Below are 25,650 nucleotides of genomic sequence, written 5' to 3' on the forward strand. Positions count from 1 at the left end.
TGGAAAGTCACATTTACCTTATCATAAAGCTTACTTCCCTGAAAACAGCTTAGGAAAAAACTGTAGCAGTGAATAATCTCACCCAGAGATCATCATGACTAATATCTTAGAGTTTACTCAGTTACTATTCTGCCAGGAATACATGCTTAGGAAGACAAACTTACTCCAACCTAGTCTTTTGTACTTATGAGAACATACAAAATCTGTTTTCTTCTATTAAAGAAAAAAACAAAGATTCCGTTGATATCCTACTACATACCTTTATGAGATGTATCAATGTATCCTGGAGCTGAGACTTGCTGAGGATAATGGAAGGCTTTCTCTGATTTTCTGGTGTTCCAACAGTGAGGGGTGAAGGGGAACTTGCTTTCCTCTCTAGGTCTGTGGACCTTGGAACTGTCTGCTGGAAAACACTCGGGGACAACAGAACTGAAGATACTGCTGTGGTTGTTGCAGTAACCAGTGGAGGGCCTACAACCTGCAGAGAAACAATGGTTATTTTGCACCAAGTATAGAAGCCAGCAGCCAGGCTCAGAGTAGAGGACATCTGATAACAGCCATTAGTATAATATGAAAATGATCTGGAGCACACAGAAGAATCAAACACAGTTTTTTTTTTTTTTTTTTTTGTGGTGCTAAAAATTGAACTCAAGGGCCTTGCACATGTTATGCAAGCGCTTGACCACTGAATTTCATCTCTAGGCTTCTAACACTAACTGTTTTGGTTTCAGGTAAACATTCACTAGAAAAATTTGAACATTTGGTACCTGTTTAGGTAATTTCTGTTAGCTAAAGGATGAAAAGCCCATATATACAGGAGTGCCCTGGAGTCATGAAGGGAAGCTAAGTTCAACCATTATAGAAGGTGATTATCAGAAATAAACATATGTCATACAAAGTAAGAACAATCCTATGATAAAACTCTAAAATTTCTTTGGGGGTGGAATTGAAAAAATGACTAGACAAAGGCAAGGGACTTTTTAGGGTGAAAAAATATTATGTATTTTGATAATTATAATAAACAAACTTAAAAGAAATCTAAAACACAAAAACCCCAGAGCTTAATTATATAAAGATGAAAATTTCTAGAAATGTAGTTAATCTCTCTATCTTCTTCCTCCATTTAAATGTGCTTCTAATTACAGCTGGCATCAGAATATACCAAACCAATGATGATTATTTTAAATAATTCTCACATTTGATATAATCAATAGAAATCTTCATTTTTCTTGCCCAATGCCCCTTTCTGGATGCTGGGGACTGAACCCAGGGAGCACATGTTACACCATGAGCTACACTCATAGCTCTTCTCTTACTCTTTTATTCACCTCATCTACAAATACCCAAGAGAGCCTGCTAGAGTTTTCAGGCTGCAGTTTCTGGTATCTGAGCCACTGAGCTTGTTTTCTGGTATAAAACCAAGCTGACAGCTCCTGCTGATCACCACAGAATACAACAAGTTACCCAGAATGTAAAGCAGAAGCTGGCTTTGCATTCTGAGACTCAAGGAGAGGTAAACAAGCATAAAGGCAAATGAAAACATGATACGAAAGAAAATGAAAAAAAGGAGGCCAGGCAAGTCTGGGAGGCTTCATCATCAGAGCAATGGGATAGGAGAAGATTGTGGCAGGATAGTGGCTCTACCCGCTGGGACATCACAGCAATGAATATTCCCTAATTCTAGAAACCAGGCTAGCTGGGCATGGTGGTGCATGCCTGCAATCATGGCTAGCCTAAGCAACTTATGGGGGCTGGGGATGTGGTTAAGTGCTCCTGGGTTCAATCCCTGGTCCAAACAAACAAACAAAAACAAAAACAAACAAAACAAAACAAAACAAAAAAAAAAAGAAAGAAAGAAAAAAAGAAGCCAGGCTGACAAATTCTCATCAGTCACCCACTCACAAACAACAAACACTGTGATTGAGCCTGCCCCTGGACAGTCAGGGGAGACATGCATGATGATGAGAGGATGTGAGGCGCACAGAGGCTGCAGTAATGAACTCTGCCTGGAGGGCAAGCAGCCCAGCCTGGAAGGAGGCATCTAAGATAGGTCTGGGCTTGAAAGCTAAAACTTTTCAATAAGTTGATATTTCACCTCATAGTCAGCAAACTTAAAAATACTCAATGTGCTCTTGAGAAAAAGGGAGTCCTTACCGGGATGGCACTGGATAACACCTTAGGCTGGGCAAACAGTTCAGGTTCCTGGTTTTGCTGCATAGACTGAAATGTTTAATAAGAAAAGATGAACAGATATAATAAGTTTCAATTAAGAAGATTTCTTAGTTACTGGTGGAAAATCTCGGTTAGCAATAAGGAACAGTCCAGACATTAACCAGATCCTAAACTACTGAGGGAAGAGGCTGACAGCATCCTGTGACAATGCAACCAGTGACTCGACTCCACAAGGAGACGTTCAGATGGACTGCCCTCTTCATTTCCCCTGAAAAAAGGGGGATGCAGAAAGAGTCTTTAAGGTGACTCTCAAGAAAAGCTGCAATCTGTATCTTAAAAGAGCTGGGGACACGGACTGGGGCTGTAGCTCAGTGGCAGAGCGCTTGCCTAGCATACATGACGCACTGGGTTAGATCCTTAGCACCACGTAAATATAAACAAATAAAATAAAGTCATGCTGTCCATCTACAACTATTAAAAATAAATAAATAAATAAAATAAAGGTATTGTGTCTAACTGGGTTAAAAAAAAAAAAAAAAGAGTGGAGGACAGCCCAGATCTATTTCTACTGATAAGCATCAGAGATAAGACAGCCTGGCAATCTGACGCCTCTTTTTTGCCCGCTGTTGGTGCTGCAGATCAAATCCAGGGTTTTGCATGTGCTAGGCATGCGCTCTACCATTGAGCCACATCACAAGCCCTTTTACATTGAGATGGTCTAAGTGAGTTGATGAGGCTGGCATGGAACTTGTGACCCTCCTGACTCAGCCTCCCCAGCAGGTAGGATTACAGGCATGGGCCATCACTGATGCTTCTTAATGGGGTTATTTAAATTTGAACAGGTGGGGGTTGAGGGAGTGGTTCAATGATAGAGCTCTTGCCTAGCACATGTGGAGTCCTGGGTTTGATCCCTGGTACCAAAAATAAATAAATAAGCTGGGCATGGTGGCCCACACCTGTAATCCCAGCAGCTCAGGAGGCTGAGACAGGAGGGTCATGAGTTCAAAGCCAGCCTCAGCAACAGTGAGATAAGGCCCTAAGCAACTTAGTGAGACCCTATCTCTAAACAAAATACAAAATAGGGGTGGGGATGTGGCTCAGTGGTTCAGTGCCCCGGGTTCAATCCCTGGAACCCCCCCCCCCAAAAAAAAAAAAAAACCAAAACACCAAAACAAAAAACCAACAATAACAACAACAAAAAACCAACTGAAAAAGATGTGGGCTGGGGTTGGGGCTCATCGGGAGAGCTCTGGCCTAGCATGTGCGAGGCGCTGGATTCAATCCTCAGCACCACATAAAAGTAAATAAATAAAATAAAAGTATTGTGTCTTGACTACAACTTAAAAAAAAAAAAAGAAACAAAACAGGGCTGGGATTGTAGCTCAGTGGTAGAGTGCTCGCCTAGCATGCACGAGGCACTGGGTTCAATCCTCAGCACCACATAAATGTAAAATAAAGATATTATGTCCACCTAAAACTAAAACTAAGAAATAAATATTAAAAAACAAACAAACAAAAACAACAAAAACCCAAAGCCAAAAAACAACCCAAGGCCTTTGTAGTTTCATCTCATCCAATGAATACCCCCACATGCCCCAGTGCTCCTGCAACTACCTGAAGGGGAGCAAGCACCATGTTGCTCAAGGAGGCTGAGGCTGCTGCTCTTGCTGCTGCTGTCTTAGAGGGAGGCTCTATGAAGCTCTCAGGTGTGGCTAGCTGGCCAGATGCTGCAGGAAAACTGGGTGCTATTGCACCTTTCCCAAGTGGCTGTGTCTGTATTTGGTCATGCTGTGAAGTCAACCTGAGTTTCTGGAGAAGATCGACGCTTGGGAGGGCTGTGCCAGTTGTGTTCGTTATGCTTAGTGGGGCTCTGAAGGGGCTCTGGCTGGCAATGAGACTGGTGTGGCTTAGCTCAGGGACTGGCTGATGCAGGAGTGGAGACCTCTGTCTAGGCGCGGTCTTCACTGCCTGCATCATGGTGCTGTTTCGAGGTAAGCTGGGGGGAACCTGTGCAGTAGGAGCTTCAGCTGGCAGAGTAGGACTGAGAACAGGGCTTAAGGGGATCGTGTAGCTTGGGGCATGCTTTTCACTGGACTGTGTGATGGAGGCAGGAGTAATTAGCACCGGAGTGGTGACTTCAGGTTGGACTGCGTGGTGGGTGGTTGCATGGACACCCAGGTTTTCCAACTGAGGAGTTCCTCCTGGTTGCTCAAAAGAACACGGTAGGAACGAGCTGGGCTCTTTCTGGGAGGTATCTCCTGGCAGCTTCTCCACTTCTTCTGGATCCAGACCCACAACTGCTGGCTGTTCCTTTGGCAAAGAAGTTCCAAATAACTCTTCCACTGTCAGATGTTTGTGTCCAGTTGGAGCAGACTATAAAAAACAAATGAAATCACTCAACAAAAGAAACTTTTGGAAATCAGTATTAAGTGAATTTCTTTTCTAGCTACCAAAATAATTTGCAGAAACAAGGACAGATGGATTCTGAAAATAAGGACTGGAACAGACTGAAGGTGTTTTGCAAGTCTGAAGCCAGCCTGGGCAATTTAGCAAGACTCTCAAAAAATAGAAAGGGTTGTGGATGTAGCTCAATGGCAAAGTACTCTTGGGTTCAAATTATCTTTTATATTTTTGGCAGATGGATATAAGGTGAAAGGGCAATTACCTCAGTTACCTCATTACAAAGCTAACTGTGCTAATTGTACTGAATTGCTCCATATTAGAAACACAGGAAAATGATATCAGAGAGGACAGAGTGAACACATGCTGATCAAGTGATTCATTTTTACTGTTCTGCACAAAAAGCTAGCACTACATCTTAGGGACAGGGTCCCAAATACTAGAAAATAAACTTATTGCAGGTCTTTTCCCCTATCTATCCCCAAATCACAGAATCCGTAAGAAAAAGCAAAGTACTTAAATCTTGAAAGTTTAACATTTACATATATTTCAGTAAACTGGATTAACTAATAATACTACTGCAACTATTCAAAGGAAAAATATTTATGCATGCCATTTGTGAGCTTTCCTGTACCTTCAAGCAGTATGGCCATATCTGTCCTTTAACTTTTGTTTCCTGAGTACTCACAGGGTGCCAGGTCCTCCTTTGACAAAGGCATGTAAGCAGGGAGTTCCACAGAACACATTTATATTCTAGAGGGAGACACATCTAAATCCTTGGAAAACACAAGCAGCTTCAATTTATAGTTTTACTCCTAAAATATGTGAAGCACTTAGTTTTTTATGTATATACATATATATGTATGCTTATGTTGAAAATTTAATTCACAAATACACATGATTTTCAGGGTTTCAGAAAGCCTGGAAGGCCCAGAAATATATTGCATTTGAAGTATCATTGTACTCAGTATATACACATACAGTATATGTTACTTAGCACACAGGATGATATTTAAGGTATCATAGCACTATGGTATGATCTTATTTCTACTGGAAACAAAATCAGTTTTTCCAGGCAAATGTTTGTTTCATCCATCTGATAATTGATGAGTTTAGCAGGTGCCAGGCACTATGCTGTGACTGTAAGGTAGGGAAAACAGGCAAGCACAACTGGCCACATGGGGAGGGGAGAAAAAAGCACTGCTTGGGCTGCACAGTGTCTGAGACACAATGGGGATCTGGACTTTACCCACAGAGCAATGGAATGAGCCACTCAGCTATATGATAGGATGTAAACGATGAAGGCCATGTAAAGGAAAAACTGGAAGAGTGAGACTGAAGAGAGCCGGACTAAGGTCCTGGCAGAGAAGATGATGAAGACAAAGGAGTCTGAATGGAAGGAACCAGTGGCTGAAGAGGAGGCAAGAAGACAAACTGGTATCTTGGTACTGCGTGTCAGAAAAGTCCAGAAAAGTCCCCCAGGTAGAGGGAGGAAAAGCTGAGGTGAATTCTGAATACATCTGAGGCCTTTATGCATCATCTGGAAACTGGAGGTACTGATCTGGAAGTTATTAAAAAATGAAAATGGCTATCCAAGACCAGAAAGCACATGCATTCCCTCAGGAGACTATAGGGACAAAGCCTCAGGCCCTGCCAACCACCAAGAGGCAGCCAAGCAGCACTGCCACTGCCAGGCTCTATGTCCTCCCAGCTGTGTAGCCTGGGGAGTCACTCACTCTTCTGAGTCTCAACTCCCTTATAAAGTAGGGAAGGCTGAGATGGGACATGGAGATGTAGGGAACCCAGCCCATAAGAAGTGCTCATTTAGTGTTAGCACTCATAACAACAGCAGAAAGTAAGTTCCTCCAAGGCAGAGAGGCTGTCTTTCTCATTTATTCCCTGATCATTACTTTCCTTCTTCTTTGGGCTTACTGTTAAGCAGCACCACCCATACCACAGACACGAAAAGTATACAGTAGAGGCTCAAAAATACTCTCTCACCACCTTCTCCTGGTATATGATGGGGTGAGGGTGAGATCCCCTGTATCAAGGGCAAGAGGACCAGCACATGGAACTGAGGATACAGAGGAGTTTGCATGTGAGACAAAAAAGGGAAGGGAATGTTAAGGGAATGTCACTTTGTATTTTCTCCTTGATGTGAGGACAGTGTCATCTGTTGGGTGAGAGGTGGCAGGGCATGTCTGAGTAGGATGTGGAATAAGTGTTGGAGCAAGAGGCAGAAGCTCCTCCAATTGTAAAAATCATAGCTTCATGTAAACTACTCATTTTAGGAAATATTCAATAAAGATAATTCTATAATTCTAAGATAATTATAATTCTAAGATAAAAAGCTAACAATATGTCTTGGCAAGCTGATGTGACAAGAGGCTTTGTTTAAGTGGAGAAAGTCTTAAATGACAAATTCAGGACCCCACTAATAAGACTCTCTGTCACAACACTCTCTAGCACTTTAAATATCACCATCTATCAGAGCTGGCAACCTAATGCTGGGTTCACAAAATCTGACTATTCCAATAACTTAAGAAAATGGTGAAGAAAGCATGCAAACACATAGAAGTACCTTTTCAAAATCTGGGGACGGCTCTGTGACCTTAGGGGTCTGTGGAAAGAGAGACACACGAGGGGAGGTTCCATGAACATTCTATCCCAAAAAGGGCAAAGGGGTAAGATTACAAAGGAATAGGTGAGTGTAACTCAACTCCACCAGGTGACACCCACTCCTGGAGCCAGACCTCATTATCCAAGGGGTGCAGTAACTGTTCAGTACCCCTTTGCTCAGGACTTACAGGTATGTGCATAGCTACTGTCCAGAATGACTCCTGATATTACTTTTTTCCCCTCCAACCAGGGATTGAAGCAGGGGCACTTAACCACTGATCCATGTCCCTAGTCCTTTTTATTTTGAGATAGGGTCTTACTAAGTTGTTTAGGGCCTTGCTAAGTTGCTGAAGCTGGCTTTGAACTTTCAATTTTCCTGCATCAGCCTCTGGAGCCACTAGGACTACAGGTGTATGCCACCACAAATGGCTCATATTTGTACTTCTCAAAAAAGTACAGAACTTAGGGTATCAAATCAAAGATAAGTAGGTTCATTTTTCAGGCACTAACGAAAATTATATAATCTTTATTTAGTTCTTCATCTGCAAAATGGGGACAACTGTGGCAATTATCTCATAGAATTGTGAAAATTAAATTATCATACAATGTCAGGTGCCCACAAATATTTAATAAATTGAAATTGACATATTATTGTCATAAATATCATACAGACTTTTTTTTTTTTTTTTTTGGTGTATGTGTATGGAGCAAGTGCCCTATCACTGAGAAAAATCCCTAGGTCAATAGAGTCTTAAGAGTAATCATGAAAAACCTGTGTATTTTTTAAGGAAACCTGAAAAATGTATGTATATTAAAAATTCAACATATCCTTCTGGAATGTCACAATCTCACAATGCAAAAAACCACAATCACTTGATGGGATACCAACACTATGCTATTATAAACCACCCTGTTATTCCCTGATGCAAAGAATCAAGAACACAGCTGTTTAAACTTCCATGGCAACATTTCAAACCCACTCAATGTAAGACAAAGTAGACAATGAATTCCCCCATTGGATAGACATTTTTGTCCAAGCCATATAATCATTCCATTTCCCATGTTGAGCACCATGGCTTATTCACTTTGCATCCCTGGCATCATAAATGTCAACTGACAGTATAGAGATAATGGGCCCAACACCCCCCCCCCAAAAAAAAAAAAAATTGTGGCACATGCCTGTAATCTCAGTTACTAGGTACAATGAGGCAGGAGGACCACTTCAGCCCAAGAGTCCAAGATAAGTCTGGGCAATATGGCGAGATCCCAACTCAAAGGGAAAAAAATAAGTGGTAAAAGACCAAAGTGGCATTTGGTATATTTATAATATCGTGTAAACATCACCACTACTCCTAGAACTTTTCTTTCATCCTCCCCAAAATTCTACCCCTCCTTTTTATTATGTGCTGTGGATGAATTCAGGGACTTGTGCACACTAGACAAGTGCTCTTATCGATGAGGTAGATTTTTAAGCACCTTTTACTTTATCTTGAGACAAGGTCTCACTAAATTGCCCAAGATGAACTCAAGTTTGCAATCCTTCTGCCACAGTCTTTGGAGTAGCTGGGATTACAGGTGGACACAGTTGCCTGTAACCATTAAATAGTAACTCCTCATCTCTCCTCCTCAATGCTCCTCAGACTCTGGCAACCTCTGCTCTACTTTCTGTTTCTATGGCACCCCTGGGTTTAATCCCTAGTACCACACATGCACACCAAAAGGAAAAAATGGGCCAAAATTGCTTGGCAAAAAAAGCACTGAAAACCAATACTAATTCTTATTTATTAACACAGATTATGTGGATAATAACCATTACATTGTGTATTATATGCACAAACCAACATCTGGATTTACCTACTCTGAAAAACAGCATACCCTGGGACTGTTCTGAAGAAACTTTAGGATCTTTTTCAGGAAAGAAATATTTTTGTTATATGAAAGGAAGAGATCAAACAACAGGACATGCATCTGATACTTGACAAAAGGTATCGAAATATGTTGGCCTTTTCAACAAATGGTACTGGGAAAACTGGATATCCATATGTGGAAGAATGAAACTAGATTCCTATACCTCTCACCCTGCACAAAAGTAAAATCAAAGTGGATCAAAGTGGATCTAGGAATTAGACCAGAACCTTTGCAACTACTAGAAGAATAAATAGGGTCAACACTCCAGTATACTGGCACAGGCACTGACTTCCTTAATAAGACTCCTAAAGCTCAAGAAATAAAACCAAGAATCAATAAGTGAGAAGGCATCAAATTAAAAAGCTTCTTTCTTCACAACAAAGGAAACAAGAGTGTGAAGAAAGTGTACAGAATGGGAGAAACTCTGTCAGCTACTCTTCCAATAGGGGATTAATATTCAGAATATATAAAGAACTCAAAGAATCCAACACACCAAAACCCAAATAATCCAATCAATAAATGGGCAAAAGAACTAAACAGATATTTCTCAATAGAAGAAATAAATATAGAAAAAATGGCCAACAAATATAGAAAAAATGTTTGAAATCCTGGCAACCAGGAAAATGCAAATCAAAACTACATTGAGATTTCATCTCACTACAGTTAGAATGGCAATCCTCAAGAATGCCAATAATAATAAATACTGACAAGGATGTGGGGGAAGAGGTATGCTCATACATTGTTAGTGGAACTGCAAAATAGCATATCCACTTTGGAAAGCAGTATGATCTCTTCAAAGACTAGGAATAGAACCACCAGCTATCCCACTCCTCAATATTTATCCAAAAGAACTAAAATCAGCATATTGTGTAGTGATATAGGCACACCATTGTTTATAGCAGTATATTCACAATAGTCAGGATGTAGAACCAGTCCAGATACCTGTCAACAGATGAATTGAAAAAGACAATGTGGTATATATACACAGGTAAGTTTAAATCAGACATAAAGAATAAAATTATGGCATTTGCTAGTGAACAGTCAGAACTGGAAAACATCATGCTAAGAGAAATAAGCCAGACCCCCAAAATCAAGGGTCAATCTTTTTTTTCTTATGCAGAAAGCTAGATAAAAATGGGGGCTGGGCAGATACCATGAAAACAGAGGAGAGATCAGTGGAGTGAAAGAAGGCAGTTAAGGGGGAGACAAGAAGAGTGGGCAAAGGGAGGAATTATGGAATTAAACTGACAAAATTATGCTATGTACACATATAAGTATATCACTGAAGCCACCTTTAAGTATATTTATAAAGCACTCCAATTAAAAAAAGACAGTAAGTAGAAGATCAGTAAAACAGAAGAAGTAGTGGTGGGAAAAAGGAAGCACTGAAGACTAAAACGGAGCAAACTATTCCTGCATGCACGATTATGTAAAAATGAACACTACTATTAGTTTAACTATAATACACTATTAAACCATTAAAAAACAGAAATTGCCAGGCATGGTGGTACATACCTGCAATCCCAGTGGCCTGGGAGGCTAAAGCAGGAGGACTGCAAATTTGAAGCAACTCAGTGAAGCTGTAAGCAATTTAGTGAGTCCGTGTCTCAAAAAAAAAAAAAATATAAAGGGGTGTGTCTCAGTGGTTAAGCACTTCTGGGTTAAATCCCTAGTACCAAAAAAACAGAGAAACTTCTTGGTGAAATATACCTCAGTCTTGACCACAAAGCAAAAAACAACAAACTAAGCAGAAGTAGTCTCAAGGGAGTTTTAATAAGTGAACTGTGAAAATGAAATGGAATTAACAACTGAGTTGTGAAAATGAAATGAAAAAGACTGTTAAATTTGAATAGTATAATTTATCCCTCAACACTAGATGGCACTGTTACTAAACAAATGTAATGCCTGTGTGTAAGGGGCTGATATGGATTTGAATTAATTTTAGGCAAACAAACAGCTTCTGATAATCAAATCTCAACATTTTATCATGTTTTTTTTTGTTTGAATTTGGCCCCAAAAATGAAATTTTATTTTGTTATTTATTTATTTAGCAGTACTAGGGATTAACTGAGGGGAATTCTACCACTGAGCTACATCCCTAGCCCTTTTTACTTTGGGACAGGGTCTCACCAAATTGCTGAAAACAGGACTTGAACTTGCAATCCTTCTGCCTCAGCCTCCTAACTCTTTGGGATTATAGGCATGAACCACCACAGCACCCAGTAAAAATGGAATTTTAAAAGTATGTTAAGAACTGAAGGAATAATAACAACATCAGCACTATTTACATTAGAGAGTACACTTCCCTGAGTATCCACTTGAATTCTCAATGTTTGTAGATCCATCACTGGTGCTGTTATTGAAAGACTGAACATTTTATGGCCTGTCATACTCATTTTTCATCTTTCAATGAAATTGAAAAAAAAAATTCTTAAAGAATCTTTCTGGTCCATTTCTTCATAGTAACTCTTTGAGTTTGGCAGTGTTAAGAAAAAGGAAAGGGGAAGTGACAGATTCACTGAACACTGTTGGCTGATAAAGTACAATGGAAGGAAATCTATAAATCTGGCTCTGAAAAATACATTAAGAAAAACTAAATTAATAATAAAATTTTTATAATAGAACCATACTTAATGTAAGTTTCACTGCCAGCATCTTAAATCCTAGTAGTATGGGAATGTAATATACAAAATCTGCTTTAAATTAATTACTTAATACCTAAAAATATTATGGATACATTGCTGATGGGAATGTAAAATAGTACAGCCTCCGGAAAACAGTTTGGCAGGTTTTTAAACTTTTTTCTCGGGGGTGCTGGGGGTTCAATCCAGGAGCACTTTACCACTGAGCCACATCCCTCAGCCCTTTTTATTTTTTGAGACAGGCTCAACTAAATTGCTGAGGCTGGCCTTGAACTTGCAATCCTCCTGCCTCAGCCTCCCAAGTCACTGGGATTACAGGCATGTGCCACCATTCCTGGCTCAGTTTGGAAGTATTTTATGGAAAAATGTATAACTACCAAATGATCCAATGTTTGAATTCTTAGGCATTTATCTCATACAAGTGGATATTTATATTCATGAAAAAAGTTGTAAACAGAGTGGTGGATAAAGTGGGGCTGGATTCATCATTGTACACTTTATGAATGTACTAAAATATACCGAGCCCCATTAATATGTACAATAACACATGTTAAAAACAAAACAAAACAAAAAAACCCTGTACCAAATATTCCTGGTTGAAAAGTGGTTAAACAAGTCAGGTGCAATGGTGTATGCCTGTGATTGCAGCAACTTGGGAGACTGAGGCAGGAGGATTGCAGGTTCAAGGCAAGACTCAGCAATTCAGTGAGGCCTTAAGCAACTTAGTGAGACCCTGTTTCAAAGTAAAAAACCATCATGTTCAGAGGACTGAAAAGCAAAAACATCAGAGCTGAAGGGCATAATGGAGGAAAGCTGCTCATCTCATGGCAATTGGGAAGCAGAGAGAGACAGGAAGGGACTGAAGAAGGATAATAGTCCCTAAAACCACATCCTCAGTGACCTACTTTCAACAACCATGCCCCAAATGCCTTAAATTACCACCCAGTAGTCCAAATTCTTATTTTTTAAAAAAATGTATTTTTTAGTTGTAGGTGGGGATAATACCTTTATTTTATTTATTTTTTTAATGTGGTGCTGAGGAGGATCAAACCCAGTGCCTCAACGTGCTTGTTGAACACTCTACCACTGAGCTACAACCCTGGCCTCTAGACCAAATTATTAATCCATTAAATGGATTAATCCACTGATGAGGTGACAATCCAATAATTTCCTAAAAGTCTCTGAACCCTGCTGCACTGAGGACCATGTTTTTAACACTTGAGCTTTTGGGAGGACATTCCAGATCTAAACCATAACATCAAATGATCTGAAAGTTTGGACTCTTAAGCATTTCACCCAGAGAAACAGAAATTTATATTCACACAAAATACATAAATGGAGGATTTGGGAGGTGGACTGGATAAAGGAGGCTTTATTTATCAACCCAAATTATGGGTTTTACTTGATATGTTTTTTTATTAGACCATCAATTATAAAGAGAAATAATTAATTCAACAGTCACAAGGCCAGATTTTAAGAATACATATAGCATTGAAAAAGGCAGATAAAACTACCTGCCCTCACGGAGCTTATATTTTGGTGAGCATGAGAAAAACAGTAAATAAAGAAGAAAAACCATGTTAGCTAGTTAGAAGACTTAATGAGAAAGCAAAACAAGCAGGAGGATGGGGAATGGGAAGGGCTGGTGTTTTACATAGGGTAGGTAGAGAAGTTCTCACCTACATGAGGACATTTGAGATCAAAAGGAGGAAAGAAAGCAAGACAGCCCTGGGAGGAAAGTACTCTAGGCCAAGGGGACAACCAGAACAAAGGCCTGTCTTGAGGCAGGAGCATGACTAGCACTTGAGAAAAGGCAAGAGAGCCAATGACATGGAGGCCAAGTGAGCAAGGCAGAGGGGTATAGGTATAGTTGATGCCATAGGTAGAGAGGTCAGATCATGTAGGGCCTTGTGGGCCATTGCCATCTCCTTAGCTTTTAACTGAGTGAGGCAGGACATCACTGGAGGGTTTTAAGTAGAGGAATACACTTAAGGTTTCCTCAGTATTACTCTGGCTGCTGGGCTAAGAATAGGGAAGGTAGAATTAAGGACAAATTCGAGAGACCAGAAGGAGGCTACTGCAAAATCCAGATCAAAGAGTATTATATGAACTAAAGAAATTACCTAGATGGTTGTTATTATGTTGTCACACATAAGACTTGGTCAGATAAGTGACAACTCAAACTTGCACTGCAACACAACCCTTATAAAATGTTTCTCTTAGTTTTGTTACTCTAAACAAAGCTAGGGCTTTAACTGTACAAACCTTATCTTGTGACCCGGAGAGTGTCTCTTCTAGTGTCTCAGTGCTTCCCAGATTGGAGAGTTGGGTGCTTGGCTGTAACCCAGGGCTGGAGATATTTGAGTCGCCCATCTGATTCTTAAAAAAAAAAAAAAAAAAAAAAATTAAGAAAGTACATCTTGTAAAAAAAGTTCATCATCTATTATTTGGTTCATAAAGTAGGTGAACAGAAATGTTACACTGAAAATAAGGAAAAGATCCCCCAAAATGTTTGCTCTGAATTCTCAAGTAAATAATTTATATAATAAAATTTTTATAAAGCTGAGCACCTAATTTTAGACAAGAGTGTTAGCCACAATTGTTATTTTTAATCACCCTTTAAGGAAAAGCTAATGGTATCACTGGTATCACTCAACTATTTATTCTCTTGTAGTTTGTTTTAAGTTAACATGATAAAATTAACTCTTTTGGGTTGGATAGTTCTATTTGTACACCTACCTCCACAGTCAGGATAGAAAACAATTCTAGCACTCCAAAAAAATTCTCTGGGATGAGTCCCATTGTAGTTATGCCTTCTCAACCACTCACAACAAGTGGTCTGTTCTGTCCTACAGTTTTATCTTTTAAAAAAATGTCATATAAATGGTAGGTAAGCAGAATGCTTGCTTCTTTCACTTAACATAATGCTTCTTAGATTCAGCCAAGGAGTCATATGGTATTAATGGTTAATTCCTTTTTTATTGCTGAACAGTATTCCATTATATGAATATATTATGACTTAACCATTTGGTCATAGAATATTTGTTATTTTCATTTTTTGATCATGAATATAGATTCAATAAGTTTTATATGAAAAACAGTGGCATGTACCTACAATCCCAGATACTTGTGGGAGGCTGAGGCAGAAGGATTTCAAATCTGAAGACAGCCCTTAGCAATTTATCCAGACCTAATCTTGAAATAAATAAAAAGGCTGTGGATTTAACTCAGTGGTAGAGCACTTGCCTCATATGTGTAAGGCCTTGGAATCAATCCCTAGAACTCTCACCCAAGAGTTTTATTTCTCTAGGGCAAAAACTTAGGAAAGGTAATGGTGGGTCCCATGGTAAATAAATTTTTTCTTCCAAAAGTTTTATATTTTTTTATATTTTACACTTAGATCTATGACCCAGTTACAGTTGATTTTTGTATGAGAATACATTTAGGTTGGGGTTCACTTTTGTGGGTATGTGCACATATATGGACATCCAACTGTTTCAAATTTAAATTCTAATTTGTATGTAACAAAAAAAGTGAGAATATTTCTGTTTTTAGAATCCTCAACCAGTCAGGTATGGTGGCACATGCTTGAAATTCCAGTGACCCAGGAGGCTGTGATAGGAGGATCAAAAGTTTGAAGCTAGCCTCAGTAACTGAGTGAGACCCTGCCTCAAAATGAAAAATAAAAAGAACTGGGGAGATGTGGCACAGTGGTAAAGCATCCCAGGTTCAACTGCCAGTACCAAAAATGAAAACAAAACCCCCAAACAAACAAAACCCCCAAACTAATGATCAGATAGACATAAAAATTATGAATTTTTGGAAACTCAAGTTATATTTGGGCTATATGATCCAGCACTGTCCATGTCAAAAAACATGATGGGCAGGGGTAAGGGGCAGCTCTCCAAACTTCAGTTCTGAGACAGATAATTTTCTTGATACCATACTTCAAAGATACATGATGCTTAGCCTAGGAATTGGTACTCAAATGGGTGGGGATGTAGTTCAATTATGGAGTGCCCCTGTGTTCAATCCCTGGCACCCAACCTCCCCCCACAAAAGGCTCCGTAACAAGTTCTTTTATTATGTTTTAATTTTCTGTGCTTGCTAGGGATCAAACCTGGGGGCTAGGCAAGACCTCTACCAATGAGCAACACTCCCAGATCACATAACAAGTTTCATAAGACGGAAGATGTCATGTTCAGAAACAAAAAAAAGTTGGGAACTTCCCTATAAAAATCCAGGTTTTTCATTTTCACAGAGAGGATGAATGATAAGTCATGTGACAGTCATTGGCTAGGGCTGAGCTCCAACTGAACCTTTTACCCAGAAACGGGTTCTCAGTCTGCCTTAGTTCTGCTCTGGCCCACTTTATCACTACAATGGCTGACCTGACTCTTCAGGCATTTGAGTTTGCAGTACTTGTTGTTACATCGTATACTCTAATAAATTCTTATGGATTTTACGTATTTTTGATACTTGTGTCGGGCTTTTGTGGATTTTTTAAAAAATATTTTTTAGTTGTTGATGGACCTTTTTATTTTTATTTATTTTATATGTGGTGCTGAGAATTGAATGCAGTGCCTCACACATGCTAGACCAGTGCTCTACCACTCAGCTACAACCCCAACCCTATTTTATGTGTTAATGATGTCATTCAGGCTTTGTAAAATTCAGGGGGAACTGCATACTCACAGAGAAACCTGATAGAGGATAATTTTTACAATATTTGGTAAAAAAAAAGATTTCAAAATCTTTTGATCTACCACTTCAATAATTTATCCTAGGAAAAATTAATTCTACATTCTATACTTAGCTCCAAAGTCATATTGCTGAGTTCTTTCTTTCTTTTCTTTTTTTTTTTTTTTTTAAGTTACTGGGGATTGAACCTGGGGCACTTAACAACTGAGCCTCATCCCCAGCCCTCTTTGTTTTATTTAGAGATAAGGTCTCACTAAGTTGTGTAGGGCCTCCCTAAGTTGCTGAGGCTGGCTTTGAACTTGTGATCCTCCTGCCTCAACCTCTTGAGCTGCTGGGATTAAAGGTATGTGCCACCTTGCTTGACTCATTAAGTTCTTAACAGAAAGATCTGGATCTAGGGCACTGTTTATAGAAAGCACAGAAGGATACATAATAAAGTATTAGCAGCGATTATTTCTAGGTGATGAAATTATAGTATTTTATTTTTTGTCTACTGTAGTTTTTAAGTATGAAAATTTCTACAGTAATATGTAGTACTTACATAATAAGAAAAATAATGGTGCTCCTTCCTTTTAAAGAATAAAACTCCTAGCCTTAAATTTTATTTTTTATTTATTTTTTGGCAAAAATTAGCTAAAACAAAACAAAAACCTGAACAAAATCCAGGGTTAGGGGCTGGAGATGCAACACAGTGTTAGAGGACTTGCCTGGCATGTGCAAGGTTCTGGGTTCCAGGACCAAAACAAACAAACAAAAAACCAAACAAACAATCCAGGAGTATAGCTATGGCTAGAATCAACTCAAAATGGGCCAACAGTCAAGGACTATGGATTCAACTATCTTTCACTCCATTAAAAATAGGAAAGTTGGTTAAAAGAAACTATAGGATTTATAGATATAATTCTTATAGAATTTTAATTTTTAAACAGTGTATTATAAATTCCCCACTCAAAAGTCTGGATTTCAGTCCATTATATTATATACTTTGAACAGGGGAGATTCAGAGCTGGGATCAAATCCTATCACTGAAGCCTTGCTTACACCACTACTCTCTCTGTTTTCTTTTCTTTCTTTTTTTTTTTTTGGTAGTTGTAGATGGACTGCATGCCTTTATTTTATTTATTTTTATGTGGGTGCTAAAGATCGAATCCAGTGCCTCACACATGCCAAGCAAGTGCTCTGCCACTGAGCACTCCCACCTCTACTCTTGACTCTGCCAATCCCCCAAGTCTCTACCAAAGATAAACAAAGGGCCATCTGGAACCACGTGCAGCTGGTAAGAGTCTATCCAAACACTAAGATATGGATCCATGGGTCACTGCTAATACCAGCTCCATTTGGTTAGATGACAGGCAAGTAAAGATAAAAAAACCAAAAATGCTTACTTAGGAAAGTTCCACCTATTTACAATTTTCAAAAACAGCATACATTAAAGGAATTGTCAGAGTTAACTAAACCTTTGTTCTTTTCTAATCTAACTTTAGACATTATTTTTTTTATTCTATACTGTTGAAGAATTTTCTTAAAAACACATTACTATACTTTCTAAATTCTTTACTTTTGCAATATTTATTTTTTTAGAGTTTTTTTTTTTTTAAGAGAGAGAGAGACAGAGAATTTTAATATTTACTTTTTAGTTATTGGCAGACACAACATCTTTGTTTGTATGTGGTGCTGAGGATCGAACCCGGGCCGCACGCACGCCAGGCGAGAGCGCTACCGCTTGAGCCACATCCCCAGCCCTGACTTTTGCAATATTTATATAACTAGAAATCAGCCCAGATTTTTAGATTACTTACATGATACTGGACGTTTTTAAAAGCTTTGTGTGAAAAAAAAAAAAAAAAAAAAGATTGCTTTGAGGCTGGGGGGTGCTGCTCAAGATGTGCAACGTTCAGGGGTCTGTTCCCAGCATGAAAAAGGAAAAAATATGAAATAGAAAGGAAAAAAATTAACTCAGTTTTTAGTAAGGGATACCCTCTTTTTTTCAAATGTAAGGTAAGCTTTTTTTTTTTTTCCCCTTCCCTTTTTTGGGTGGTGCAGGGGATTGAACCCAGGGCCTCCTGCATGCCTGGCAAGCACTCCACCATTGAACTATACTGACAGCCCTAAGGTAACCTAAAAAAAAAAAAAAAAAAAAAAAAAGATTCTTAAAATATATTCTCAATGTATTAGAGTTGAGAGCTTTTCCAATGTTTAATTTCCATACATACATAAACTACTCCTATTTCTCCATGAGACATTGATGAATTTGAGACAAGTAGAAACTTTTCATGGGCTTGCATGTACATTTCTCCATTCAGGAAAAGAGACTGTTTTTTGGTGGTTAAATACAGAAAATTTATCATAGTTTATGGTGAATATGACTCTTCCTTTCTAGAGAAAACTATCTTCCGGAACACTTTTTTTCAAGCTTTGTTCCCCGAATTCCAGATTCTTAAGATATTAAAGGGTAGTCACTGAGAAATGGTCCTGGTAGTGAAATTGCTCAGTCTTGAGTACTGCAAAGAAAAGAGGATGCAAGGAGGAGACATGCTAACAACATTTCCTCAACTCTTTAGCAACTTGAACCTTTTTTCAAAGATCATCTGGTATTACTACAGAAGCTAGTGCTAAAGCAGAACTGTTTGGGAAACATGGGCTTAGAAGGTGCTTTTTTTTTTTTTTTAAGTTGTATATGGACATAATATCTTTATTTTATTTATTTTTAATAGAGGCACATGCTCTACCATTGAGCCACAATCCCCACCCCTAGATGATGCTTTTCCTCAATTTGTTTCCTGAAGTTTTGGTAAGGTGAAGATGATATTGGGTTAAGAGAACCAAACTTCAGTGAGGAATAAGGTGACAATTTTAATTCTGTTGAAATAAAAAACAGCCATGGAAAGTTTCAGTCTCACTCCAGTGAAGTGTGGGGCATAAAGGTATTGATGTCAAGTGAAAAGTCAGGATAGTTCCTCAGATATAGGCAAGCCTTCTATATACTGTCAAGAAGAAGTGTCCACTTCTTGGCACACAGTGAACTCATAAGCATGCATTGAATAAATTAACTAACATACTATAACTTCCATATCATCCAACTTTTGGAAGAAAATTTTTAACAGCTAACTTATAAGGTAAAATGTAAAATAGAAGAAAAAGACAATACTGCTTGAGAAAATTATCAGTTTCAGGTAAAATTCCAAATTTTAAATCTGGAATCTAAAATTCTTCATGAAACTGTCTATCCACTACCAATTATAGATCATGAATATACATTTTAGTAATATGAAGTGCAAAATATTAGAGTACTTCTCAAAATCTACGTAAATTCCTAAGACTACTCATCATCCAAACTGAGGATGCAGGTGTGAAAAAGATGTATAAGTTTTTTTTTTTTTAATATTTATTTTTTAGTTATCGGCGGACACAACATCTTTGTTTGTACGTGGTGCTGAGAATCGAACCCGGGCCGCATGCATGCCAGGCGAGCGTGCTACCACTTGAGCCACATCCCCAGCTCCAAGATGTATAAGTTTATCCAGAACTACTTGATGTGGGCCAACTTCTTTCCTCCTTTTTCTTCCATAGTAATTTTGCTATTATTAGGATTTTTTTTTGTAGTTGTAGATGGACAGAATGCCTTTATTTTATTTTTTTTTCTGTTTAATTTTACGCGGTGCTAAAGATCAAACCCAGTGCCTCACACATGCTAAGCAAGTGCTCTGCCACTGAGCTATTTTGCTATAATTATAAGTATAGGGAAAAAGCATTCTAAACTTTCCTATTCAAACAAGTACTCTCAGGGTAAAAGATTTCTTACCCTTCAGACTTTACATGCTTTCTTTTTGGACCAATTATTACTGTTGGCTCTGGAGATAACTTATTCAGTCCATAAAGCTTTCTCAAAGGCCTTCTTCCCCCCAACCCCTTCTGGTCTTCCCTGGTCAGCACCTGGAGCACCTTACCCTTTCATACTCATCCTTGGCTCTACTCAGCATCTCTAGGATGTCGATGGGCCTGTGGTCATTGCAGCCATTGGCCTGGCTGGGACTCTGTTTATCTCGAGCAGCTTGCTGGGATCGCCTTGTCTCTTCTTCTACCACACTAAAGAAGGAAAACCAGGTTTTAGAGAGAAAATTTGACCCAAGAGCTCTTAAAGTTCATCTTCTGAAGGCACAATAACAGTGTCACATAATGATACTGTCTTTATAATACATAACACTGGAATGAGTTCTCATTCCAGAAATAAGGAACTTAATTACAGTTTCACCACCTCATTAACAACAGTGCCAACCAATATATTTCACATTTAGAAAGACAAAAATACAGAATTCCTTTCTGGAGGTGGTGGAAGTAGGTACACTAAAAACCCCACTGAAGGATCTTCTTTTATAAGCAACTCAAATGCAGTCAAACTAAATGATAAAGTAAATGTGAAAATAACCACTTTATCAAAACATAGGAAGACTGCACAGTTGAATAACACTGTGGAAAGCTTGTACTGACACTAAGCTAGCCTTGAAAAAGATTTCTGGCAAATCTTCTAAAGTTAAATGATAGCACTACAAGTGAACAAAAGGATTGCCTTATTTTCTCTCTTCAAAATCACTAAGTGGGTGACTGAGATTAGTGTGGTCCTGGGAATGCTCTTTATTTTGACTGGAACTATTTGAGCTAATTATTCACCTGAAAATCCACAAATCAAGTAAAGCCTCAGATTTTAAGAATGACATTGATAGCACACCTGTAATCCCAGTGTCTTGGGAGATTGAGGCAAGAAAATCACAAGTTTGACGCCAGCCTCGGCAACTTAGCAAGACCCTGTCTCAAAGTAAAAAATAAAAGGTCTGGGGATGTAGCTCAGTGGTAAAGTGCCCCTGCATTCAACCTCCAGTATAAATAAAGAAAAAAGAATGATACTGATAGGTGTAAGGACTTCAAATCTATCTATAGGCTTTCATTTTTAAAGAATGTTCTCTTCCCTGCATTTGAAGCAATTACAGCAAAATGTTAGGAATTACAGGTTGGTGGCAAGCACAAAGGTAGTTTATTTCCTATATTTTCCTTCAAGGTAGAATAATATATTTTAATAAGGCAACTATTTTTTTTTTTTTTTTTTAACTCATTTAGGTTTCAGTCTCAACTTGAATGAATAAACCCTGCCTGCCGTGGGATTTTATGGGAACAGCCATGACTTGGTGATTATATTAACAGAGAACTTGACAATGATGACAGGCAATAAATTAATTCAGTAATGAAGGGTTTGTTTTTATGGAATAGGATCAGGACAAGAATAGACTGCCAGTTTATGGCTTCAAAACAGCCTACCCAAGAACTCCCAATTATTATGTGTGTGGTGGGGAGGGACATGATGTCTCTTTTATTTAAAAGAAATAGGTTAAAAAATCTTAATTTTTTTTTTTCCTTTTGGTGGCATTGGGGATCAAACCCAGGGCCTCTCACATGCCAGGAAAGCACTCTATGACCGAGCAACATTATTTTGGTTCAAAAGAGTATTTCTAATATCACCTCTATTCACCTGTGAACAGGCTATCTCATGAAGTTCACTCCTGCTAAAAGCAGAAGCTGTCAGAAGTGGTGTAGCAGGACTCTTACATGAGCGATGCTTAGACTCTAAAGGACTCTTTCAGTTCAAACTTAATGAGAGATACCCTTGCCTCTCTATCTTTCTCTCTAACACCAAAACATGCCCTTAGGACTCTAAGATCAGGAATAAAACTCACTTTCATGAGTTCTCCAAAAAAATCTTACACACACACACACACACACACACACTCTCTCTCTCTCTCTCTCTGTCTCTCTCTCACACACATATTTAGTTGTAAATGGACACAATACCTTTATTTTTTTTTTTAATGTGGTGTTGAGAATCAAACTAGTGCCTCATACATGAGAGGCAAGTTCTCCACCACTAAGCTACAATCCCAGTTCCTGAGTTCTCCAAATTTTAGACCATTTATCTGAGCAAACATTCTATCAAGTATTTGTTAAGAAGCAGTTTCCAACAGACTAGATTCCCTCTTCGGGAAAGTCAATGTTTTCTGAATGTAGTGGGTTTTCAACTTTGCCACTGACTAAAGAAAATATCCAAAAAAGACCTAGAAGTTCATTCAATTTCCTACATGACTTCTCAGTTTTTTATTTGACATTTTTCCTGCCTGAGTTTATTTTTTTTATTTATTTCTGCAGTGCTGGGGTTGAACCGAGGGCCTTGTGTATACTCAAGCACTTTACAACTGAGCTATACCTCCAGCCCCTCCAATTTTATAAACATCTCTTGGAATCAATCAATTGCTTAGAAATTTTTTATTATATTGTGGCTGTCAAAACAGTCATGAGAAGAATTGTATTTAATGAGTACTGAAAGACATGCTTATTTATTGCAGTGCTGAGGATCAAACCCAGGACCTTGAGCATGCTATACAAGCACTCTACCGCTAAGCTATGTACATACCCAGTCCAGATACATTTGTTTAGATTCACACTAAAAAAAAAAAAAAGTACCAGTAATTTTGGTTATCAAAGTGATATTCTGAATTACGTAGAACACAGAGACATACAGAGGCAGTTTTATTTTATTTTGGGGGGTTCTGGAGATTTAACCCAGAGGCACTTTACCACTGAGCTACATACCCAGCCTTTTTTTTTTTTTATTGGCAACAGAGTCATAAGTTGCTTAGGGTCTTGTTAGGTTGTTGAAGCTGACCTTGAACTTGAGATCCTCCTGTATCCACCTCCTGAGGTGTTGGGATTATAGGTGTGCACCACTGTGGCCAGCTATTGGCAGTTTTAAAACAATGAAAAACATTCCGTTTTATCTTTGGTGATTATAAAGTCATTTATTAAAAAAAAATGGTAACATTTATAAGGCATTATCTTCCTCTATTAACAGGCCAGCTCTATTTTTTTTTAATACTTTAATTTTGTTTCTAGTAAAACAAGCTGACAGTATGAAAGAACCTCAAATATTCTTCTCCCTCCCTGCTTCCTGTTTCTACTTCCTCATCCTATTTTAGGGTTAAATACAATATTTTCAATAGGTCTCAGTTTTCAGCTTCATTTGCCATCTGAAGTCTGGTATTAGGGGGTGCCACTTGCCTTTAAAGAGGAAAAAGTTGAGAATAATTTTCTCTGTATATGTTAGGGCTCAAGGAGCCAGATTCTCTCATTTAGGGTCAAAATGCTGTCATGTTGCAGGAGAATATGTGAATATGTTAATATACTCCTAAATTTAGGTATTTAAGACAAATATTCTGGATGGATCAACAAACCACATGTGTTTTTTTAGTAACCAGAAGAATCAGCTGCCTTCACTGATACTTTCAAAATTAAAAACAAGTTGGGTATGATGGTGCACACCTGTAATCCTAGCTGTGGAGAGGCTGAGGCATGAGGATCTGAAGTTTGGGGATTAAAAGGTTGAAACTTAACAAGACCCTGATTCAAAATAAAAATAAAAAGGGTGGGAATGTAGCTCAGCGGTAGAGTGCTTGCCTAGCATGTTCAAGGCCCTGGAGGGGAAAAAAGTGATGAAGGGCTGTGTGTACAGCTCAGTGGTACATGGTTTGCTCAGCATTCTTAAAGCCCTAAGGGCAATTCCCAGTAAACGCACACACACAAATGATCATCAAAGCAATGACTTTGTTAAGATCATGAGATGAAGTCCTCATGATGGCATCAGTGGCTTTATGAGAAATAATGCAGACCTGCACTAACATGCCTGCTCTCATATGATGCCCTCCTTCATATTACGATGCAAGAAGACAACCCTCCCTAGATGTTGGTACCATGCTCCTAGACTTAAAAATCATAAACCTCTATTCCTTATAAATTAAATGAACTTTTTTGTTGAAAAACAGATAAATCTTTTTTAGAGGTAAGAAAAAAGAGGTTCTAGAGAGCCAGCACTTTTTCTAATAAACAACTACAAGTTCACAGGGAGAGATGCTCTCCAGGGTGAACATAGTAATAAACATGGGCCTGCTTTCTGAGCTCATAGCCAGAGAAGACAGAGTAGGAGGCTAATAAGCAACCAATCAGGACATGCCAGGACATTCCTGGATTATAATTTGGCTTTGGCTATGTGTACCTTTCTTAAAAAAATGTAAACTGAAAACTGAAGTTTGGGGGTTAACTACTTATCTATGCTTTTAGGACAATTAATTAAAAATTAGAATGTTAAAAAAAAATTAGTACTGTTTTCTTCCAAACATGCAGTATAAACCTTGCAGGAGAGCAAAGGGAATTTTGATTTGACAGATGGGGAAGAAAGATCTACATTTCTGAGAAGATTTAAGCAAAAATTGAAGAGGAGGCAGAGGTACACCAGAACACATTGTCCATGCAGCACTGTCCAAGTTCTGTAGCCCCTGAAGCTCCTTCAGAACCACAGTGTCTTGGGCTCCCAGAATACAGACTGGCAGTCTAGTAATATGGATAGGCCACACAAGATATTTTCTACAGGCTAGCTTGAGAAAGGACATGAGTCACCCTTTAGAACATTAATTCAATGAAATTTTCCAAATTTCAAGACTTTGGGTTGTAACAAAATCTTCTGGAAGATAATCTGTTAATGGATTGGGGACTGCTAAACCTAGTCTGTGTCAAAAGCAAGTTTGCTTAAAGGAATTCAAATGGATGTGTGCAGGAGTTTTCTTACAGGCCACTGAATATAGTACCATCTGTTACAGTGGAAATTTGGTAGCTACTGCATATGCTGGTCAGGCTGTGTACTGGATTAGCTGACAGCCTCTGGAGCTGGGCAAGTTGGTTGCCCTAAGTTACAGTAAAGTTTTGGTTAAATTATGAATTGTTGGACCAGATATGATACAGTCATTATAAATACAACTGAGGAAAATTTAATGCCTTGACATTAAAAGCAGAATATATAGCATGAGGCTATTTTTCTAAAAAAAAAAACAATCCACATATCAACCTGATGTATTCATGAAGAAAAAGACTGGAAACAAATAGACACTTACAAACACTGGAAGTAGTAGAATTATAGACAAGTTCAGAGTTAGATTTTTCTGCCTTTTTCAAATTTTTGGCAATAAAAAGAAAATCAACATACTTACTCAGCCATGAGTTTTGCTATGCGGTGACAGTCATTCTTATCATAAAACCAGATACTATATATTGACACTTGAAAAACAAAGAGAAAAAAATGGTAAGGGGAAATAAGGTTTAAGCATTTGCATATATA

At 38.4% G+C, this 25,650-nt stretch overlaps 1 protein-coding gene across 4 annotated transcripts in view; it reads right to left on the reverse strand.

Annotated features, from left to right (window-relative positions):
- Positions 1-25,650, reverse strand: part of Dcp1a (decapping mRNA 1A) — a 55,201-nt gene that overhangs the window by 4,249 nt on the left and 25,302 nt on the right. Inside the window, exons 4-11 of one of the 4 annotated variants that reach the window (XM_076837446.1) lie at positions 25,523-25,589; positions 22,900-22,929; positions 20,390-20,528; positions 14,007-14,120; positions 7,154-7,192; positions 3,787-4,545; positions 2,155-2,220; positions 260-478 (exon numbers count right to left, since the gene is read on the reverse strand). In XM_076837446.1, the coding sequence (XP_076693561.1) occupies positions 260-478; positions 2,155-2,220; positions 3,787-4,545; positions 7,154-7,192; positions 14,007-14,120; positions 20,390-20,528; positions 22,900-22,929; positions 25,523-25,589 (1,433 nt within the window). The remainder of the gene's footprint in view (positions 1-259; positions 479-2,154; positions 2,221-3,786; positions 4,546-7,153; positions 7,193-14,006; positions 14,121-20,389; positions 20,529-22,899; positions 22,930-25,522; positions 25,590-25,650) is intronic. The other 3 variants (XM_076837521.1, XM_076837572.1, XM_076837647.1) reach the window with 3 other exon arrangements.

Source organism: Callospermophilus lateralis, chromosome 1, assembly GCF_048772815.1.
Source record: "Callospermophilus lateralis isolate mCalLat2 chromosome 1, mCalLat2.hap1, whole genome shotgun sequence".
Classification (NCBI taxonomy): domain Eukaryota; kingdom Metazoa; phylum Chordata; class Mammalia; order Rodentia; family Sciuridae; genus Callospermophilus; species Callospermophilus lateralis.